At 38.1% G+C, this 25,022-nt stretch overlaps 1 protein-coding gene across 1 annotated transcript in view; it reads right to left on the reverse strand.

The window, feature by feature from the left end:
* The window catches only part of LOC140229839 (amyloid-beta precursor-like protein), a 90,801-nt gene that overhangs the window by 26,577 nt on the left and 39,202 nt on the right, over nt 1–25,022 (reverse strand). The window contains exon 2 of the mRNA XM_072310064.1: nt 15,113–15,283. Coding sequence (XP_072166165.1) covers nt 15,113–15,283 — 171 coding nt within the window. The remainder of the gene's footprint in view (nt 1–15,112; nt 15,284–25,022) is intronic.

The raw sequence follows: 25,022 nt of genomic DNA on the forward strand, positions 1-25,022 counted from the left end.
CACAAAGTCGTTAAGTGAGCATTCCATTTTGAACTTTTGAACTCTAACGTGTATTTTATAAGAGTACCCAGGATATAGGGTTTCTTCTGTTCATCTTACGTGTTCTATTTTTTTTTTTTGTGTGTGTGTGTTTTTGTGTCATGCATTCTCCCAATTTCCCAAAATACAAAGGTATGAAAATTGCACATCTTAATATCAGAAGTTTAAGAAATAAGACAGACGATTTGCTTCAATTCTTACAACAAAATCCGTACGACATCATGTCGTTATCGGAAACTTGGCTTGATGATGGTATCCACTCCAATATAATATCAATTGACGGTTATAAAATAGAAAGGAAAGATAGGGGCCAATTAGGTGGAGGTGTTGCATGTTATATCAGAGAAGAGATTATTCATTTAAGAAGAAGCGATTTAGAATGTGATAACGTTGAAATTTTGTGGATTGAAATACGTATGACATGTAAAAGGCCACTTATAATAGGAGTGGTATATCGTAAACCCGGAAATGATAACGCTTTTTTTGAATATTTAGAAGATTGTATTGACAAGATCCACAACTTTACTGATGATATAATACTCATTGGTGACTTTAATTGCAATATGCTGACTTCTAATCATCTTTCTCGTAAAATGAATGATTTGTGTAATGCACAGGCCATGTTTCAAATAATTACAAAGCCGACTCGTATATCTCCCCACAGCTCAACTTTAATAGACCTGATTTGCATACCTAAAGATATGGGGCCGCTCCCATCTGGAGTTCAATCTCTTGGTCTGAGTGACCATTCACTCATCTTTCTGGTATACAAAGCCTTACCACAAAAAACGAAGCCCCAGGTATTTACGTTTCGTTCCTTTCGATCCTTTGATGAAAATGCCTTTTTGTCCGACTTAGCAGCAATCAAGTGGGAAGATGTTCTGGTAGAAAATCTTGGAGTAGACTCTATGTGGCAAAAATTTCATGCATTGTTCATAAAACTAAGTGATAAACACGCCCCATTTATATCGGTCAGGAAAAAGGTTAGGGGAGCGCCCTGGATTAATGATGATTACCTCCAGCTTGCGAGAGAACGTGATTACAATAAGCAAAAATTTGATCGAACAAAAGAAAACTACTACTGGGAACGATACCGGGTGGCTCGCAACAAGGCTAACAACCTCAATAAGAAGTTACGCAAGAGATACTTTCTAAGCAGACTGTCTGAAACCTGTAATAACCCCAATAAGTCCTGGAAAGTTTTAAACAACCTTCTACCTAACAAAAAACAGGTTCAAGATAATAGCATCACTGTAGATGGAGAAATTGTCACTGACCGTGTAAAGCTGGCAAACGACTTTAATGCTCTCTTTTGTCGTATAGGGAGCATGAATAACAACTTGCCCCCAATTGATGTGAATAAGATGTGTACACTAGCAACCGTAGATTCAAGGTTTACTTTTGATGAGATAACAACAAATTTTGTACAGAAAGAGCTGGATAAAATCAATTGTAAGAAGAGTATAGGACTTGATGATATTCACCCAAGACTTCTCAAATGTGGATCTCATTTTCTAGCAAAACCTTTGGCTCTTTTGTTTAACTGTTCATTACAAACTGGTGACGTACCCAATGATTTTAAACGTGCGAAAATCATTCCTATTCCAAAGTCCAAAAACTCAACTGAGATGTCGAATTTCAGACCTATATCAATTCTGCCCATCGTTTCAAAAATCCTTGAAAAAGCTGTTCAAAAGCAATTATATGATTATTTACACAGGCAACACCTGTTATCTGAGAGACAATCTGGATTTCGTCCAGGACATTCTACAACTACATGTCTGACAGAAATTTGCGACTCCATTTTGGACTGTTTAGACAAAGGGTTAATCACCGGCGCTGTATTTCTAGATCTTAAAAAAGCATTCGATATCATACCGCATGAAGGTCTGCTAGAAAAACTACCGTATTATGGTGTTCAGGGCAACGAACTTACGTGGTTTGCCTCATATATAAAAAATAGACAACAATGTGTGTCTTTCAGAGGTGTAATGAGTGGGCTCCTTCCAATGTTATCCGGTGTACCTCAAGGCTCTATCCTTGGGCCGCTTCTTTTTTGTGTATATATCAACGACATATGTAGATTGCAATTTCATGATAAGACGAGAATTTCTCTGTATGCCGATGACACAGCCATTTTCAACTCTTCTAAGGATGTTCGTACAATTCAGGCCTCGCTGCAAAAAGATTTAAACACTCTTTCTTCCTGGTTTCAGAACAACGGAATGAGGGTTAATGGTGAAAAAACAAAAGTTATGATATTTGCTTCGAAAAGGAAAAGAAATGGTTTAGATATGAGTTTAGAATTTGATGGTCAGTATCTGGATATTGTCAATGATATCAAATATCTTGGAGTAATTATCACAGACAGTCTAGATTGGTCACTTCACATTGAACGTATCATAAAAAAGACGGCCTGCACATTAGCTTGTATTCGGCGCATTCGGTCTTGTATTACCATGAAAATGGCTGCGCAACTATACTTCTCACTGGTATTGCCAAACATAGACTACTGTTGTACTGTTTGGGGCACATGCACCAAGACTAACTTGGTCAAATTACAAAGGGTCCAAAACAAAGCTGCCCGACTCGTAATGCAGGCAGACTATTATTCTCCCGTTCACAACTTGTTGAATAGATTGAGGTGGCAAAGTGTACAAAAACGCATTGAGTATCAGTACTGCGTAGCTGTATATAAAGTGTTGAACGGATTAGCCCCATCATACTTATGTCCTATGGCTACAAGGCGTCAAATCACGTACGAAACTCGATATGCCTTATCTTGCCCATTGTTCATCCCCATGCCTAAAACAGAATACAAAAAACGTACATTTTCCTTCTTCGCTTGCTCTCTTTTCAACAATCTTCCCAGTTTTATTCAATCGTCAAACTGCCTCGAAAGGTTTAAAAGACAAATTCGATCAACAAATATAAACTCAGATTTTTGATATGTTAAAATGATGAGCAATTAAGAGTTTATACATATTAGTATGCATTTATTTCTGTATCATTATGTTTCTCAATGCTCATTGTTTTTAGTACATTATGATATGATTTCTGATCTTGCCTTTGGTACTATTTTAATATGCGCTACATTTTTTTTTTAATCCTTGCATCTATATCTGTATATGATAACGCATCTCTATTTTCTCACATTTTTCTTTTACTTTTCATATGTTTGTTTCGATTACTTTTTTCTTCTCTTTTCTTTTTGTTTGCGTTACACTGTGTAAACCTACCTGCAATATTTCAATTTTCTGAACAAAGTGTGAAAGTGTACTTTTTACTCGTTGCCATATCACTTTTTGGCCATTATTTTTGTACATTCTGGTAACATAATTTATTTTGTTTTTGTTTTTGCATATGGTAATCTCCTGCTGTTTTTTACTTTTAATTTGTTAATTTTTGTATCTTTTTTTTTACTTATGTAGATATCACATCTTGCTTGTTTCTATGTGTTCGTTTGCTTTCTTTTTTTTGTTGCTGTTGTATTATGTGATTTTTACTCGCAATATGTACTATTTGTAACAGGGCTCACTTGAAAAGCAGGCCCTTGGGCCCTGAACGTGACTACCCTGTTCTTTCTTTTTTAAATAAAACTGAATAAATAAATAAAAATAAATATCTAAATAATAGGCAATAACAATAGTGGGTATCCCCAAAGGCAATGCTGTTGCTACACAAAAGTGTCAATTCCTTCCGAGCACAATACCACCATGTCCAATCCAGGCTGCAGGAGTTTATACTGTAAACAACCTTAATAGATACAGAACTTCAGCACTCTAACAATGTTTTTTTTTTTTTTGGCAGTCAGACTGCCTCGTTTTCTCAACTCCAACACAACGATACTCTGTGTTGTAATTTCAATTTCCGGCTTAAGGTATAAAAACATGTCTTAATCAAAATAGCACAGAGTTTTACACGCCTGAACATGAGAAAGAGGATTAAGCAGTCAGGTTCAGCTAAGGTCATGAGATGACTGACAGCTATTGTTGCAGGACTGTTTTTCCATCCAAAAACTGCCAATTTTGATGTCTTGGTCCGAGGTAAAAATAAGAGTCACGTTGACTCCAAGAGTGCAGGGCAGACTAAAGTGTTCTTCTGGCGGATCAAGTCTATTGTACGTTGATATTACAACCTTTAGAGGAATAGAAAATCCAGATCAGTTATGAATAATCATGCAACATGATTATCTATCGCAGAACTGTGATAATCTCACAGCTTATCTTTTCATCTGTCGCAGGTTAGAGGTGTTATGGGTTGAATGCTTGTATTTTCAGTTGAATCCTTGATTTCAATACTGACCAAATAAGATAGGAAAACAGCTAAAGACTTTCCTTCATCAACTCTCCTTGCAACTGAATTTAAAGTTTAAAGGCATAATTTACCATTTGCAGATAAAACAAAAACCCAGCATTAGTGCTTTAAAATAGTTCTAAAATATGAGTTAGGGATAGAAACAACCACTATAAAAATTTGAATCCATATAATCGCTGCCGGTAGTGTTAAGTATTGTTAAATACACAAAATGTGAATAATAGTTATAATAAAAATGTTTCCAGACTAAACCATCTACAGTTATGGTTTATTGAGAAAAATACTCATATCTCCTTATATTTTAGGCTTTTTTGCAAAAGCATTATACAGTAGGATGTTTTGTGATACAACAGACCTACACATATGCATCCAATGTGATATCTTGAACATTTTTAAAATCACTGCTCCCAAAGGAAAACAGGACCTTTAAAGTCTAAAAACCATGTATCATGTTGGGTGTGTTGAGTTTTTATAATGAAGAATGTAAGAAGAATGAATGGTGTCATTAGTTTCTTATTGTCTGAAAAGAAATACTAACCCTTACTACCTCCCCCTACCCCTTCCCCTCCCCCCCCCCCCCATATCACCTCTCAGCCAGGGAATCCCTCACACTCAGTATAAAGCATCCAGCAGTGTATTCATCCATCTTATGATAACAAACATAATAGAACTGCATCTATGACGAAGGTATGAGTTCTGGCTGTGATTTTGTTCAAACATGAAATCTCTCACACGTCAGGACAAGATGCTAAACATGTTGATTTCACACCTCCCCGTCGGCATTTCTTTCAGCACCGAACCACAATCAGACTCGATTCATATTTTGTCTCACTATTCCATTTACAGTGTGGTGGATACAGGCCGTACAGACCCATGGGGCAGGGACCTATTTTGGTCTTTCAGATTTCCCAGTTTCCCTTCCCTTCCGTCCCCAGTCAAATCTCTGCTGGATGTAACACCTCTCATGAAATGAAACGTGTCAGGATTATTTGGACAGAACTGGATATCTGACACATTAGCGAGCTGGGTGCAGGATTGCCATTCAATCTTGGTAAGGTAACCCTTTCTTTCCAAAGTACCCCCTCGCTTGACATACAATACCACTAACCTCTCGTGCAGATAGGGCCTGTACCAATTCTTGATTTCCAGTTCTGATAGCTGTTTTTAGAACTTTTTTTTAAAGGAATCTGGTTTATGATGCATTCAAGAATTTGAAAAAAAAAAAAGAATGGCTGTTGCACTGTTCAGGAAGAGATGGGGGCAGCTGTACGCCCCTATCACACTGGCCCCCTGGACTCTTAGAGTTCGGTCCCTTTAGACTTCAGTTCCTTTGTAAGACACAATTCCAATTGTCATGTGATCCCAGTTGAGAGACAATATTTCTCTTTCAGGTAGTACCTTAGCAAACCATTAGAACAGTTTGTCTGGCAAGCAGGTTTAAGCCGCACTCAAATAGGGCTGGTTTTGTACAAAGCTTTCTATAATTGGAGCGTCAGGCTTGACTGCTTAGCGAGTGATTACGCAGGAAAGCAGACTACTTCCTAATTCAGGGTGCTGGAAGACTTATACGTGTGCTCATTATCAAATAACTTTCGTCACTAACCGCAAGTGATTGGAATCTACAAGCTATGGACAACAATTCTAACCTTCCTTCATCTGAAGATAATTACTATCTATTTTGTATCATGACTTCACAAACCTGACTGATTACCTTACTTGATGAGTCACATTCACTGTGGGAAGGATGATAGCTCACATTTGTCAGTTTTAAAGGCATAAACGATAAACTCACAATCCTGTTTCTCTTTGCTGGTCTTGAAAGCAGTTTGTGTTAATTTAAAAAACTGAACATATTTTGCCTGGGTCCCTTTCAGGAAGGCTTTCAATACAAAGTTACAAATTGAAGAACTTTGTTGACACTAATATTTCAGCCATTGTCAGGGAATCTAACTTACTTCGGCTTTAGGAAAGAATACCTAGAAGGGTTTGATGGTACCAAGTTTCAACTTACCACCCAGAGGTGACTGCTAGTTCGGCAGAAAGCCAATTTCACCCCAAAGGGTACAGGAAGTCACAGTACTGTACGAGCTGAAATTTTTGCGTACAGATATTTTTGCGAATTGCTACTTGGAGGACATTTTCGCATGTTGTTAATTTCGCGGTTGTGAGGGTCTAACTGAACTTACAGTACTTACTTGCGCGTTATTTTCACGTGTTGTTATTTTCGCGGTTCAAAGGCGATTCGCAAAATTTGCGAAAATATAACCACCGCGAAAATTTCAGCTCGTACAGTATTATATTTCCTTGTATGGCACTGGGATATTTACACACGCAAAACATGTAGACATGCGCATTCATTATGGACCTAAGCTTTGGTTCTGTCATTTATTGAAATTCATTTGTTTTGATATTTCTGGATTTACTTTTGTAGCTCATTCCATGTTATGAATTGTATTTTGATGATTCTGATATCACTTTATCTAGCAATACTGTACATATTGTATTTGGTGGTTGTGAAATGTAATGTAGTAATCTGAAATCACACTCAAACATGTACTTTTATGTGGTAAATTTTCAATTTTCAATAGTAACGATAAAAAAGTAAAGACAAAAACCCATATTTACATACAAATAGTCACTTGTAAACTAAAAATAGAGTTCAGAGATACAAATGGTCAATAAACTAGTTTTCACTCCAGCTAGCATTGACGAACTTTCACCACAGTCACGATTCTAAAGCACGGTCACATAGCACAGGTCATACATTGTACATCACAGCAGCACACTACCAAGCTTGCCGTTCTCATCAAATGCAAATTACTCCCAGAATGGGAGAGAAGAATTAGTATGCGACGAAAGACTTCATCTCAGAAGAACAGAGGCCGACAGTGAGGATGATGTCACATCTTGTTTGGCTTGCCTGAGGCGGCATCTACCACGTCTCTTTCGCCCTCTGTTTTCTTACAATCTTCCGACAAAGCAGACATGCGTGCATGCCCGTGTACAGTTTACTATGACTACAGTTCTTGCATTCTTCAACACTGTCATGAACTTTGGCCATTATATTGCATAAGATGTCTATGATATCTTCAAGTAGCAAACTTCCTAGGTTCAGAGAAAGAAATGCTCTCAACCATGGTTTAACCTAGGACTGCGTGTAGTCTATTTACAGTAAGTAGACCCTATTCTAACATCAAGGCACTGCTGAACATTATACTTCATCCCTTTTTATCTATTGGGGAAGATAAACAAAGATTATGCATCATTCAGTATGGTATGTACATGTATTTACAGAATTCATCACTGAAATTGTGATTTAAAAATATGCATTAATAAATTCCAAAATCAACTTCTACACTCAGTTTGTTGAACTCATCAGAGTAAAATACACAGTATCTCTTTCAGTATGGAAGTCATAGGCAAATTAGGAACATCTGTAGTAATTTGAAATTATAACTGCATGATGTATTAAACATGACATGTTCTCAATTGTTGGCCAGATCTGCGGAAAGATGTCTGGAACTAAAGACTATGAGGTGTTTTTTTTGGTTGACGCTAAGGACAGTAGGATGGAGTGAATGCTGTGTAGAGAAGGCCTCAGCATGGTACGGGGACCATGGCTAGAGGCACTCCAGATTTCACTACGTCACAGCAAGAGGCATTTTAGCACACTCCTAAAATAGAGGGCACTCTTACCACACGCTACCCCCAGGTCACTTCACAAATAGAATAATGACCTCAACATGCCCTATTCACATATCAATCAGGTCTAGAACTATAGCTGCACATAGCACACTGCCCTGTTCATACACAGAGGTGACCCACTGCTAACGGGCAGACCAACTTTAATTAAAGTGGCTGGTTTCCACTGCCTTGAAACTAAGGTTTGGAAAAAAAGTCTTCAGGACCTCCATTCAAACTTGATTTTCTTCCTAACAAAAATACTGTAAAAGGGGATATTTTCGCGTGACTAATTTTTCGCACTTGGCCTAGTAAGAAGAGCTTCACGGATTTTTAGATTCCACGGAATCAAGACATCAACTACCTGAACATATGGCAAGCAAAAAAAATTCTTGTGTGCTTTTATTTTTGTGCTAGTTTCTGGTTGCACAAAATGCGTGAAAATTTCAACACGGCGAAAATTTCCACTTTTACAGTAGGCTGTATCGTCATGCTTTTACTGTTCAAATGAGCACTGAATCATTTTCACATAATGAAATTCCTTCACAGATGATGAAGCTGATATTGCACTCAACACTGATTGCAGACAATGCCAACACTAATGTAATGTAATGCACTGTTGATATTTAACAGTCAAATTCAGTGACCAACCCTCTGTATGCAGCTCTTTTTTCAATCTTCCATTAAGACTGATAAAGACTAATAGTATAGAGTAATTACAACTGCATGTATGAAATTATATGAGCATAATTTACAAGTCGAATTCTAGATATATTGGGTGTATCATCAGTTCGCATTAAATCTTGAATCAAATGCAATGTAAGACATCTAAACACACAGTGTGAACGCGTAGGTCCTACTGTCTGAACACATCACTTACTATCTGAACATACTCACTTCTGAAAAAGGCAGAATGAAAAGATTCCTCCTACTTGTTATTTCACAACCCAGAGCAGGTCAGACTGAGTGTGAGGGAGATGAGATGAAAATTGCTGCTGTCTTCTAGCAAGCGATCAAGCCAATCCGTGTGAGATGAAAAAGGTAATATGTCTCAGATCATTTTTTATAGGAGTAAGACTGCACAGAGCCACTGAAGTTTGATTTTGAGGTTTGATTGAAAACGAGAAAATTGTCGCTTTATATCACAACTACCTTTCAGATGAATTCAAACTTGAAAAGGATTGTTATTATAAATGTTCCTTTGCTTTTCTTCTTAAATCCTTAAAGGGAAGGTAAACCCAAAAAGCAATGTGGATTGAGTGAAAGCAGCAACATTAGTAGAACACATCAGTGAAAGTTTGAGGAAAATCGGACAATCGATGCAAAAGTTATGAATTTTTAAAGTTTTGGTGTTGAAACCGCTGGATGAGGAGACTACTAGAGGATATGACGTATGAGTGGACAACAATACAAAGAAAATATAAAGGAAATTCAACAAAAATTCACTTTTCTAGAATTATGAAAGAGCAATGGACCAGCCTCTTTCAGAAAGCAGGGGGAATAATTGCTACCCCTAACATATGTCAATATCAAGTTCATGGAATTTGTAATTTTCATGAAAAATGGATTTTTGTAGAATTTTCTTTATATTTTCTTGGTATTGTTGTCCACTCATACGTCATAACCTCTAGTAGTCTCCTCGTCCAGCGGTTCCAACACCAAAACTTTAAAAATTCATAACTTTTGCATCGATTGTCAGATTTTCTTCAAACTTTCACTGATGTGTTCTACTAATGTTGCTGCTTTCACTCAATCCACATTGCTCTTGGGGTTTATCTTCCCTTTAAATCAAAGCATTCTTACCATTTAGATGAGAAACATCAAGACCATCACTCCCAATGATCGTACAGCACAGGATGACAATGATTCAAATACAGCTAGATATATAAACAACCGTACAGTGCAGCTACATTGTATGAATGCTGCTTCTGGCTTGTAACAATCATAGCACAAGAAGCTGAAGTTAGAATTTGAAGGGGCATGTTTTCAATTCATTTAATTGTGTGATCAAAGTAGTACTAAAATCTTCCTTTTCAAAACATTCACACAATTTTCAGCCATTCAAATTCTGGTAGCTGTGATGTTCCTATTATCAAAATACAGAATCTATAATAATAAATTTGAATTCCCGCATAATTTGAATGCCATGCAAACACTTCCTGCTACTGTAAAAGTGAAAATTTTCGCGGTGTTGACATTTTTGTGCATTTCATGCAACCAGAAGCTAGCGCGAAAATAAAAGCATACAAATATTTTTGCTTGCCACAATGTTCCATGTTAATGTCTTGATTCTACGGAATCAAAAACACACGAAACTCTTCTTAACCGGCCGAGCGCAAAAAATTAGTTGCGCAAAAATATCCACTTTTACAGTATATTCTTTTCCAATATATTGAAGGAAAAAAAGTTTGGAAGAAATGAGACAAGATGTAACGATCAAGAGCCAATGGGAGATTACTAAAAGAGAACAGAACGCCACTACTTCTTTCTCATAAATATTCATCATGAAAGGGATGAGATCTGATGTCTTCCTAAAATCATCTTTTTAAAACCAAAGGAAAAGGAATCATGTACATCAGTGTTCTCTGTCTACAAAGGGATCGTGAGTAAGGAAACATGAGACCCTGTCTGTTTGGAAATTTTGGCTCAAATATTGTGATCGATATTTGCCTACTGGTACTATGCATACAGACGTGAGAAGATAGAGTTACAACGGCTTTAAGTCAGCAAGAAATGGCTCCTAGACTGAAACATATTTCAAAACTCTCTTTTGCAGGCGAAATCTGATCTCAGAATGGTCGTACTAAAATGGTCCAAATGAGAAGATTTTCACCATGCCTTGCAGAGATAGGATAGGTTAGACCTGACAAGGTTTACACAGAGATTTCAATGTGTGGGTTCACATGTACCCAACGCACTAACAGCCTTGAATTTTTCTTGAGACTCTGAGCGAAATCTTGCTGGAAGGAAGGAGTCTGAGGGGCTGGATTTTTCCCTCTTTTCGATTGTAAATTTATCACAAAGTACGAAGTAAGAAACACTCCTACAGAGATGCAAATCAAGTCTTTATCATTTGGTCTTACCTACACTGTAGATCAAGCTTACAATGACCACTAGGGGCAGAAGTATTATCCTCTGTGCATGAGATCTCATCTGTGTTGTCTGTGGGAAAACACTTTGAGGGGTAAACATTTACCTTTGATTTTCAATCAAGGCCTGGTTGGCATCCCAGGTTGGTGGTCTTTTCATCACCAAAATTTAGTTACCCATACAATGTACATCCATCGTCTCACAGGGATGTAAAAGCAGCTAATGAAAATGTGTGTGTGTGTGTGTGTGTGTGTGTGTGTGTGTGTGTGTGTGTGTGTGTGTGTGTGTGTGTGGGTGTATGCAGGGAGTTGTGTGGAGAGGTGTTTGTTTTTGTTGTTGCCTAATTATATTTCATTTAATCTTTCATACATGTATGTGATGGGCATGTCACCAATCTTTGAATTATTCAGTTGATTTTGGTATAGCCATGTGGGCATGGAATGCCTGCCTGGCTTTTTGTTGTGAATATTGATAGTATGTTGTTTTCTGGATATCAGTAATTCCACTGTCATTGTTAATGTATTATACACGAAATTCTTTCGCAGAAGTATCAACGCATTTAATTTATTACGTAATTATGTAACTAACCATGACCTGGAGGGTGTTTCATCAACGTTTGTCGGCGCTGACAACTTGAATCACCATAGTAACAGTCAGTGACCAGAGCATCTCAGCCAATCAAAACCAAAGATTTCGTTGAAATTGGTCAGCGCCGACAGTTGTCGGCGATATCAAGCGTTGATGAAACACCCCCCTGTATCAACTGTTCACCTGCACCTCGGTGAGAAAATATTTTGTTATGCCTTGCTAATCAGTGATACAGGTGACTTTACTTTGTATAAACCTTTAGTGAAAGCAGACAGACCTCTCCTTTCCCTTTCTCCTTTCAACTATCCTATCTCTATGCAAGTCATCCCTCCCTCCTATTCTCCTTTCGATGTATATTATAATAATAAGTATGTACGGGGGCTGCACGCATATCAAGCCACGCTTATGCTGTAGCCCCACTGTATTATTCATTGTTGTATGTTTGTTGTACATTTTGCTAGAGATTGCTGTGCAAAGGCAATGAAGGAAAAAATATTCTGTGGACAACTTATGCTGGTACATGAATGTGCATGTGCAATGATGATACAGAAACCAATAAATCAAATCAAAATCAAATCAAAATCAAAAATATCCAAATTGGAAAAAAGTGAAATAAAAAAATATACAAACATATATCTATATATATATATATATATATATAAAATATATATATATATACATATATACATATATATATATATATATATATATATATATATATATATATATATATATATATATATATATATATATATGTAGATATATAGACTGCGAGAAGGGGTCTCGACCATTTACAGTACCAGTGTAGCTCCTTCATTATTTACATTCAGTGTGAAAAGAAGAGCAAGGTGGACGTAGCTAGGGTCAACGTGCCTGTTTATTGCCGCCGAGCTTTCGGTCCCAAACGGACCTTCATCAGGGCTGTAACGATACAAAAATGACTCACTCGTATGGCTACACTAATAAATATATATTCATATATATATATACTTATATAAATCTAACTGGCGTGAGTCTATAATAACTGTGATTACACAGTTATTATAGACTCACGCCAGTTAGATTTATATAAGTAGTATGTATCACAGTTATTATAGACTCACGCCAGTTAGATTTATATAAGTATATATATATGAATATATATTTATTAGTGTAGCCATACGAGTGAGTCATTTTTGTATCGTTACAGCCCTGATGAAGGTCCGTTTGGGACCGAAAGCTCGGCGGCAATAAACAGGCACGTTGACCCTAGCTACGTCCACCTTGCTCTTCTTTTCACACTGTATGTAGATATATATATATATATATATATATATATATATATATGTATATACATGTATATGTATGTATGAAAAAAATGTATACTGTTTATATTTGTCGGAGTGTCTGCTTTGTCTCTCAGTCTGTCTGTTTGTCTGTTTATTTGTCCATCTCTGTCTTGCTGTCTCTGTTTGTATGTCTGTCTGTGTGTACCAGTGTCTTTGTTTCCCCTATACCCCCATAGAGAGCACAAGCTCTATCTTACAAACAGTGCATTCCTCCCTGTAGTGTGGTGGCTCCATACAGACAGTGATTCTATATCTACAGAAGATATCTCTCAAGATCCAGCCGCTAGCTGCCATAATCCCTTCGGCTTTGTCTAAATAAACCATGTCTCTCACAACGAGGGAGAGGGGTACATTACAGGTTCTCCTCCAAATTAATCCTTTCCATACGGGAACCTGGCGGCCTGTGTATTAAGTCTATGGGCATTTTAGAATTCAGTATGGAACAGGTTAAGGAGTGGAAAAATTGTGCCCACATATCTTCCTATGGATTATACCAAGAGGTCTTTTCTCTCCCTCCATAACTGATAGGTCAGGTGGATTTTGAGGGGTTCTATCATTTCAAAGACTGCCACAGCATATTTACTTCTTTCTTTTTCTCTTGATGTCCAAACTTACCTCCTACTAATGCTACATTCGCTATATTTCTTTGAAAATATAATTTGTTCTTCTCATACTGAACTAACCTCCCACGCATACGGCACACATCTACGTTCTGATCAGAACCAGTCTGTAAAACCTCCCCCCTCTTTCTTCTATTCCAGTCCCCAACACAACACTACAATGTTTGCTTCTATGAAAATATCCTCCCCCGTTACCATCATTCATTCTTACTAGTTTAGGCCTTACCCTTTTCCAATTAACCAGACTTCAGTCCCGTCATGATTACTATTGACTTTCTCTTCAGTTATCACTAAGATCGTAAAAAGTCAACTCAACATGAATAATCAGATTTTTCCTTCTGCTTTCAATTTCATTTCTCCCTCATTACACATTAACATACACAAACATATTAACATACACTGTATACACTACACCCATACACACACAAACACACACACAACACAGAAAAATACACTACACCCACACCCACACCCCCACACACACACAAAGCACACAGAAAATACACTACACCCACACACACACACACAAATACATGTCTACACACAAGAACATAAACACACATACACAACGAATCTCTATATATCTCTCACTCTCTCTTTTTTCCCCATTCAAATCCTCATGAATATTCATATAAACCTCCTTCTGGACATACACCTTTGTACATGTATGTATCCATCTGGTTTACACAGCTTTTGTCTCTCTGGGCAACCAAATTAGCATGAAATTGTGTGGACCCACGCTAAAATTCAGCCATGAGTCATCCCACCATCTCTGAGTCAGTGGAGAGTTCAATTATTCAGCGAGCCCTGTGTACTTGACGATGCAGGACTGACGCTATTCACATTCAGGGCAAAATGGGGCGTCTGGTTTCGTAGCAGCGGCAGCGAGCGGCCAGAAAAAGAGAGTCGTTTAGATGGAATTGACTCTGCCGCGGCGCCGTACACGAGACTGTCAGTGCCGTGCCCGCCAATGTACATCACGCCCTTTAGGAATGCACTTACGTGTTAGAATTTATGCATTCCGGCAGAAGAGGGGGGAGAGTTAAAGACTGCACCTCTATTATTACTATTGCTGCAAGCTTTCTGGGTGACCTTTGAATAGTGGCTGAGGACCAGGGTACATGTCTCCAATATCGGAGTAAATGCTGAATATATTGGCTGACAAAATATCATACAGATATGTGTCTCTCTGAGAGTCTGTTTGTACAAAGGGCAAACCCTTTACTTCATTCTTTCTTGGCGCTAGGAAGAGAAAAACACTTCGTGGCATCGACAGTCACATCCCATTCTCATCTGGAAGCCTGAATGTTTCCAAATATACATTCATGTGATGGTGTTTCAATTCTTCATATTTTTGGTATTTAAGAACTAAATTCACATGTAATATAAAGCAGAAAATGCATAAATGATTTATACAAGAGTGAGGCAAAGTTTCCAATCCCGCCTTACCGTTCTGCAATACTCGAGAATCTCCGTCGGGCTAGCTGTGAATACGGCCGCTGTGTCTGTCACCCACTGTCCGGATACCATGTCCGCGTACTTACTGAAGTAGCCTTTCAAGAGCGCCACCCGGAGTTCAACTCTTGAAGAGGAAGGGTCGTAGGATCCCGCAGCCAAAGCCTAAATAAAACAAAGACAAAGAAAGGTATATATTCATTAGTTTTTCATGACAATATCTTTACTCTCAGGCTCATTAAGACTCTTTGAACAGATTTCTAAATACTTGTTTTTCACATGATACACTGTATGTGACATATTTATTTTAACATTCCATATTCTTGACAAACAGCATAACGATGTCAGGAATACGTCCATACTTCAACAAAATTATTCTCTGAAAAAAAGTAAAATATGATGAATGCTTCAATACTTCTGTTGTACTCTTACAGAAAAAATAGAACAAAACACAGAGGACTGAATAAAAATATCGAACCTGTCTTAGTTTATTGTATTTCAAACCCAATACCTCATCTCCTCAGCGAAAGTCTTATATTTTATTTGCAGTCATCTTGTCCTCTGGCAAATAATGTCTGTTACTGTGTTCTAACCGCCTATAGTGTTTCCTTATTATGTTCCTAAATCCTTGTTGGAAAGAAGCTCCTCAAAGAAAAATAAAAGAGGAAGTTCTGATGATGATTGGAATAGGAACTGAAATCCACCAAGTCATGATTTTGCTTTTTGTGTTACTATCACAATATCAGCAGGCCCTATGCTACATGAAAGTCTTCTGCCAAACCTCAACTAACGAATACAAGAGAGTCAATGTACACAATCAGACTTTACACTCACTTGTTTGAGTGCTCACTAAATACATGTCGGTAGAAATGTGTACCCGTGAAACCACTTCACATAAATTCATCATCACAATCCTATCCCATGAACTGGTCTGAATTCATGACCATTCTAAAGATGGAGAAAAAAAAAGATTTCTGCAAAATGACCTTGTCACTTTGATTGACATGATCAAAAATCATGAAATTACTTTGTAGATAGAATTTCACTTTCATGCAGTGAATTCTGTCACTTACTCTCATAATCAGAAATCTGAAATAAACATTGAGAAGCTCATGAATAAATGCAAATTACACTCATGAAAAATAAATAGACTCAGTTAAAAATTTACATGGTTTCTATGTTCTGGAAGCTGAAAAACCACAACGTCCACCTGATGCAAAGTGAAGAGTTTCTCTTACTCAAAGATATACTCGTGGGTTGTCAATTCAAATATTATAGTAAACAAACACAGGATTGTCATCAGTAATATATGTAGTGCTACTCCAGACCCCACTCCTTTTCATAGTGGTCAATTACAGTTGTCTGTTCATGTCATTGTATGCTATAATGACACGCACCGTGAGTTTGGTGGTCACGGTGCAGGTGATTCTATCGGGGCACCATTAACAGAATATGAAAATTGCATTCCCTCTGTTGTCAAGGGTACAGGACAGACAAGCTTTTTATCTCAATTAAAATTAGTCTAAGCTCATCATACATTCTATCAATTCACCTGCTTGGCTTTATCAAATTTTCCATAATGGTCTTTTTACAGACTCAGTTGGGGCTATTGATGTTTTTGCATCATTATAAAGTGGATGGAAGGCACGACTCTCATAGCTGTTTTCATCTGACAGAGCTATCGTTTACACTGGGAGATATCATGCTATGAAAGTCTAACTGACCTTAATCAAACATCATAAATTATGATAGACTTTGCTCTGGAGGGTCTGTTGCTCAAAGACTACCCTCCTCCACCACAGGGACTCTGAGGGAGGTATTACGAATTCATTCCATTCTGCATGCATGACATGCGGCTCTTCATTAGCAATTCCAACTGACTCTATCCCCACATGACGTATAGCCTCTCCCTTCTTACACACACACTATTTCAGCTTCCCAATCAATCCCTCCCCATGTCAAGAAAAGGGGGAAGAAGGGCTATTTTCGTGATTACAAATGAGGATAAAGTCCCTCTTATCAGCAAAGAGTCCCATTAGTGGAATCATGCTTGGCACCACACGCCTTACCCCCCACCTGACCCCACCTCCTTTTTAGCTGTATACCACTACCAGGATACCATCACACACCCCTCAACTCAACAGTAATCCCTAAACCACTGCATGCACCAGTGTGAATTATTCACCACTACACCTTACTCCGGCAACCTAACCCTTTTCAAGAAATGAGGGGGACAAACCCCATGAAGAACGCCTCCACCATACATCGTTGAGGGAAAAAACATTGCAATGAGACGGGTTGCTATGGCAACAAGAAATTACTGCTCTCGCCCACATATATATTTCATCGGCAGGGAGGATTAGTGAGGCTCAAGTGAATATAGATTGAGAGGGAAGCAAAGAGCCTGGGTGTCGTACTGCATCGAGGATCATCATATCCACGCTGCTGAAGTGGCCTTCTCTATTTACCAGCTCTCTTTATACCTTCTGTAAAGTAAGATATTTTCGCCGCATGAAATTTTTGCCAATTGGAGCCGATGGTCTTTTTCACGGCATGAAATTTTAGCAAATTGCCACGGGAATTAAGACATATAGTGTAGACAAAAAACTTGCACGTGCATTTTAATTTCATGAAGTTTGGCTCTCACGAAATTTGCACATGAACATTTCTGGTTTTACAGTTTTATCTGTCTGCATGGTTCTACAACCTTCCAGAAAAATCACACGAATTTCATCATCCCTGCTTGAAAAGGAAATATTCAATTTCTGAGCAACCAACAAGAGATTGTAATCACTGTTTTATCCTGCAAATCTTTAATATTTCAACTTTGTGGACTTGGGGTTGAGGGATTGGCCACAAGGGTACAAGGCAAATTCAAAAGTCTGTTCAGTTCTCAAGTACTCCTAGTCTTGTTTTATCCAAGAACATACTCTTTCCTCTTCTTCAACAAGCACTGATATCGCTGCATTAATTACTTGCATTAATTACTTGTTTTGATTCACGCAGTCATTCCCAGGTACAGCACATACAACAATAAAACAATACAGCAATCTTTGGCTCCATTCACTAGTCGCAACACCTGTAAATACTTGGTAAGTTCAAAGTTTGAGTTAGTCCTAAAGGATCACTCTTCAAGACAACAAAGTCAACTTTGATTCTCTAAATGCAGCATATTTCAAGGTTTGGAGATATATTATCTGATTTCACACTCAATGGACTTTATCAAAATAAAAATTTATGTAAATATCTTTTGGGGAAATAGCACGATATTCCTAGAAATACTGTCAGCAAAATGTTGAGAAAAAGAAATCCATTGCAACTGACCTGATATTGCAAAATCAATTGCACAAAAGTTTTCATTCTTACATCATGCACACCTTTATTTGACTAGCTCCAAGAAGAACACTTGTACAAGCCTGAAGAGAGGGGACCTTGGGATTTTTAGCCTTCTCTAATAGCATTGATAACTAATCTACAGAGTTGTGACTTACAGATGACAGGTACCATAAGAATAAGAATCTACATAAAGACAACATATCACCCATGATAAGGCACCTCATATAGGAAAAGTTACAAGCATTATGTTTTCAGATATTCTTCTGAAGAAGGCACTTCATACTGAAGTTTAATACAAGAATTATGTTTTAAGATCTCCTTTCGAAGGCACCTCATACTACAGTTATGAGAATTATGTTTAGAGATATTCTTTCGAAGGTACCTCATATTAAAATAACAAGGTATGAGAATTATGTTTTAAAATATTCTTTCGAAGGCACCTCATACTAAAATTATGAGAATTATGTTTAAAGATATTCTATAGAATGAACCCTGATGAATCTTTGGATCTCTCTAAGGACTAGAAACATTTAGTACAGCATCAACGTGGTACAATGTACCCTGGTTTTTATAAAGAAGGACCTTATGGGTCACATGGCAGTAAAGATGGCAGAATTGTAAGGGCCAAGTCTTGCTGACCCATTCCAAACAGGGCAGTCATTGTACCATCCATTCATGCAAGAAATCACTGAAGTAGAAATGACCATATAATGCTAAGGTGAAGATAATTACCAAGGAAAAAATTGAGGCTTATGATTGACACATCACTACATAAAACCTTCTTAAGGTCAGCCACTGTAAATTGCTCTCTTGGAGATAGAAAGGAAAATGAACGCAGCAACACACGACGACCAATCTACCATGTCCAGGATTTCAATGAAATTAAAATCAACTCGGCTTCTGAGAGAGCAATTCAGGATAATCATCCATTCTTAGTCTCCGCTGGGAAGGATGTATCACAATTAGCATGTACGAATCAAGATAGGGCAGTCTATAATAGAAGGAGAAGATCCTTTCTCTGACCTTCATCATGCCATCATAAAAATTGGTCTCGAAAGCTCTAGAGAGAAAAATGGCTGAACTGCGTAATTGCATTCATGGAGTCTGGCGTGCCCAGACGACATTCAACACGGCACAAGGGGAGTACTAGTATTGATTGGAGGCAAATATTCTCACACAGTTCACAAGGATGTGTGCATGTGTACAGTGTGTGTGAAGTGTTCGCTACATACATGACGTTCAAACATGTCATTTCAAGCTCTGTTTCTGTGCATCAGCAAACTGGCGTAATATTCGTGTCTTGGGGAACGGGTGACCTTTTCTTCTTTCTGTCGATGTCTGCTAGAAACAGGAGGCTTGAAAGAAGAAGAGACTTTTGTATAGCATCCATACCGATCATAAACCCCAATAGTCCATGATCATCACCGTTTCCATGGCAACTGTCTCCGCATTACACCACATCATAGAGGATCATGTATTTGAATCACCATCAGTGAGGCCACAGTCAGTGAATCTGGCAGCTGGCTGTACGGTGAAAGCCATTACAGAGGCGATGTTCTCCCTTGTCCATTACACAAATTTCTTACCATTCCATCCAGATATCACCATGCCATTGCTGAACTCCAGTTCAATTTCTTCAAGGTTCCCCATGACACACCAGTAGAGGTTACTACAATTTGAAGTAATAGTTCATGTTTACTAATCATTCCAAAGCTGTATTTTTCTTTTATAGATATCATTTTGTCTATCATTTCCCTAGATCAAAATTTTAGTCTTCAATGAGTTCATTTAGTGAGAACTGGAATGAATTCCTTGAATTTCCAATTGATGCATCCCACTAGTTTTTGACCACAAACTTGATGTTACATAGGTGACACGAAATTTGCTGCTGGTCACAATTTCTTTGGTCTTATTTTCTCCTTGAAGGACTTAGGGTTAGGGTTGCAATAGGGTTTTAGGTTTATTTTGATGAGAAGATGAGGATAAGGGCTAGGGCTTTGTGTGTGAGTGGAATTTATGTTTGGCTTAGCATGCAGATATTTCATGGGAGCAACTGTTGCAGGAGAAAGTGTCATGAGCCGTTACACAATCTTGATGTTCTACAAACTTGATGTTGCATCACATGTGTTGCAATTTACACATTTTATCTATAAGCCATGTCATCTCTTTAAAGCCCCCCCCCCCCCCCCTCACTATCAGTACCCCTTGACATTTAACTGAAGAGGTACACCAAAACCAATGATCTAGATGTACGTGTATGAATCACATCCGACCCAGTGTCCATCCACTCACACACCATCACTTCACTACATCAGCATCTCTGCTCTCATCCACCACAAGTCTGGCTGCATTGGAACGTGATTGGACCTTGATGAGTAACGCGGCATAGCTATGGAAACGAGTCATAGTCATGGTGACTAACAAAACACTTGGCTTCAACCTGCACTGAGAAATTCACACTACTGAGTAATTCTGATTTATTCATTGCCATGATTGTTTAATGTGGATATTACCCATTTTTATAATTACAATTAAACTGCTTTCCAGAGAAAGTTGAAGTTTGCCCTTGGGGGTAAAATAAAAGTCATTTTGGGAGGCAGAGCAGGACTCTGTGATGAAGTAGATGTTATTCTGGTCTTCATTAATGAGAGAGATGGTAAGAACGGATGGCTCTGCACTATTTCCTGTGTACATGATTCGAATAAAGTGACTCAATGCCACCCAGCATTTCACCCTAGGTGTAACAGCATCCAATGGATGAATTATAACTCAGTATGGAAAGTTCTCCCTCTCATCTCTCTTTACTTATTTATCAGATTTTCCATGCCTCTATCTCCCCCTCTCTCTCTCCTCATTTTACTTCCTCTTGCCTAATTCCCTAAACTAACAGTCTGCCAATGTCTATTATCTTATCCCTCTATCAGTCTCTACCGTCCATCTACCCCGAAATCTCCTTCATCTTTTTTATCTCCCTCATTTTAATAGTTTCCTCCTCCTTCTCTCTCTTCTCTCCCTCTCCTCGACCCCTGATCTATCTCTTTCCCTTTCTCTCCAAAACCTTTTCATCTGTCTATATTCTCTACATCTCTCCCATTTCTGCCTCCTATCAGCTAATCCTTCCCATCTCCTTTCCGACACCTCAGGCGCAGATGTAGATCCACAAGTTCTGAAGCTAGATTTTGCATTTGAGTTCCCCATCCTTACCAGTATGGCATGTCCATTTTTTTTTTCCATTTTTGGCATTTCCTCCATCCATCCCATCCAATATCTTTGGTCTGATTCCTCCTGCCAGCATCGATTAGCAAATACCGACTACCAACCTCCATTAAGGTGGGGTGCCTAATGGCAATCCCTAAACACACGGGGCCGCCAGACAGGGGCAATCTGCTTGCTCTTCACACAGCAGTCCATACCATAAAGAATCACAGATGACTTCCGATGTAGACTCATCTCATGAACAAGGCGAGAATGTTTCCCCCCCCCCCCCCCCCAGAGAGCCACACCCTGTTCCCACCAGCCCCTACTTTGCCTACCAGCCACACCCTTTCCTACCACTCTTCTCAATGATGCTGGTTTGGATTCAAGACACTCTGAGAGCTGTAGCAAGCAAGCAACATGAAGCCATCTCATACACTAGTAATGCAGAATACCACTTTACTATCCCATTAAAGGCATAATCACATCAATCACTAGAAATACCTTTCTTAGCATCTTAATTAAAAATGGATGAGGGCATACAAAATAGAACTTTGAGGAGGACTCCAGACTTCAGACTTTAACATTAGAACAAAATAAATTAGCTTAAATATAGATTTACTCAGTACAGAGTTTCAGAAGTTAAAGTGATTTGGATGAGAAATAAGAGTGTTTTCAGAATCTATGACAAATTACAATGACAAGGGATGACGACATGGCAGTCTCACCATATGAATTGTGAGTGGGGGCTCAAGGAAGCAGAACAAGGGAATGAAGCATGTATGAATTCTACACAGGCAAAGTTAATAGCAAGTGGTATTGTAATGAATTACGTTGCTACAGGTCTGAAATATATGAGGCTGCTATGTCATCAGCCGTGTTCAAAGTATTTGTTTCGGGTTTTCATGGTATTGGTTTCTCCGATCAAGGACCACAATAAATTCTGCAAATCTATGAAACTGTACATCTGTGATCTATACACGGAGTCGATTTATGTGCTACAAGATGTGAAGTTATGAAAATTGGCTGGAATTCCCCTTTGAGATGCTGGAGTCTATAAAGCACACAAAATATTTTTTGCATGTAGAGCACCTTCCACCAGGAGTTTGGTATTTCCATAGAGTGTTTAACCTCAATTCTTCCCTTTGATCTACCATCATGTCAACAAATCTTGGATGGTTGTCACGTTTAATGTCATTTACGCTCCATCTGGGGCAAATTGACTTAGCGGCATGCATTTCTGGAAATGATATTTGCAGAGTGGAAAAAAAATGAGGTTTGGAGATTCAAGCTGTTTGCAAGCTTTACAGGTTTAGTGTGCAAATGTTCAGGTTACTTCCCTCAGACGATAGCTTCAAGTCCATTAATATTGCTTCAGATATCATCACAAATTGCCTGACAAAAAAGGTTCCTTCCGTTTCACAATGTCTTTAAGAGAACATCTGGCATACAAGGAAAGTATGGGAAGGTGATGTTGTAGGAACATGATTGATGAGTTAGAGTGCTTTCTAGATGGCTATGAAGAAAAACATTCCGTTAATGGTGAAGGTATGCTATCTTGCATCATGTTGTATCTTGGTATTAAAACTGTTACATTATCTGAGGACACAAAAGCAAAATAACCTTACATGTATTTCTCATACTCCAGAAGTCAGTTTACAAAGGCATTTGGTCTAAATTTTAAACAACTGGTACAAAGTAAGTTGTCTGATATTCATTTTTCATCCCTCTTCCAATTCTGATTTAACAAGTGGAATTTGAAATTTGTTTATTGGTTGTTTCTGCAGAAGACATTCTACTGGAGAACCTCATGAAACTACAATAAGTAAAGATCATGAACAGACAGGCAGACAGACAGACAGACAGACATTGAGTGAATGCAAGAGGGAATATTATTTCGCATATATTATTTTCCTGTTAATGAATGTATTTTCAAGAATGAAGTAATTAGAGATGTTACCCTCACTACCACACGGACAGACTAAAAGAGAAAGCAAACTCACTACTCATTGAAGATAAAAGGCAATAGATTGCAAGATTTTGACAAGTAAAATATGACATGAGATGGATGAATGGCAAATTAAGATTTGTAAGTGTCTATTTCAAGCGGTTAGGGAAAGAGGAAGAGGGGAATGTTCAAAGTGTTCATCTAATTGAGAGAGAGGGAGAGAACTCTAAATGTTCATATCAAGGAAACATTGAAGATGAGATAGAGAGAGAGACAGCAACCTCTGACATTAGGAGAGAAAATCTCCTGGTATAATGAGATTAAATTCTTTCCCTCCCATGGCTGGTCTTCTCTGCAGTCTCAGCCACATTACTCCACCATGTACAGGTGACGCAAGTCACTTAACAATCAAATGAGACTCACTACACCGAGTCAGACAAGCAATTTAGACTGCCAACACGGATGTAAACCCTATTTTTCCTTCCTCTGATCACTTTTCTTCTCCTTCTCAAGAAACAAGCTCACTACATCAGCATTTTTGATTTGATTTATTAATCTGCCCATCATGTGACAAAATTAGATTAATATTTGAGAAACTGCAGATTTTCTACCGTGTGAATTTAGTTAAACCTTGTACTGTATTTTTAAATGGATTGACTAGGTATGGTTCATCTTTCAATGTATGTTTCCAGCTTTGATATTTTTTGTTCTTTAATATCCTGGTTGCTTTTCTTTCTAATTTTCTATTAATCACATCTCTTCCTCTTTCTCTCTTTTTTTTTACTGATATATATCTATTTACATCTATCTTTTCCATCCCTTTTCATCCCTGTCTTGTTATACCTTTATTTAAATTGTTATCCATCTTTACATATTATAGTTATTGTTTTTTATCTATCTCTCACTCCGATAATGTATCCACCGATACACCAGTGTATTTTGCTGGTGTCTGAATCTCTATCAGCCTTTTATCAACCTTGATGATCCTTTCAGGTATTCATGATATGTCTGAGTGCTTGTCATATGAAAGTGCATTTGTCAGCCTTGGGTTGTACACATCCCTGGATGTCCATGATAAGACTTTCTTCTCTCTATCATAACAAAGCCATTATCAAAATATCAAACAAAGGAAGATAACTTCTGGAGGAGGAAGTCTAAACCCCTGGTGAGATATATTCACTGATAAGAGAGTTAGTGAACCCTGAAGCTCTCACATGATGTGCATGAATCATGTTTGTTGATTAGACAAGGGAATCAATCTACAGTACTTATAACTTACAATACTTACTTGCTGATTAGATAAGGGAACCTTTCTTTACCAATACACACGTAAAGGCACCAAAAAGTTACTGAAGATTACTTTCCACAGGATAACAGGTGAAGGACCTCTTTACTATTCATGCCCCAACCCCCCCCCAAAAAAAA

The sequence above is a fragment of the Diadema setosum genome, chromosome 6 (genome assembly GCF_964275005.1).
Source record: "Diadema setosum chromosome 6, eeDiaSeto1, whole genome shotgun sequence".
Lineage (NCBI taxonomy): Eukaryota > Metazoa > Echinodermata > Echinoidea > Diadematoida > Diadematidae > Diadema > Diadema setosum.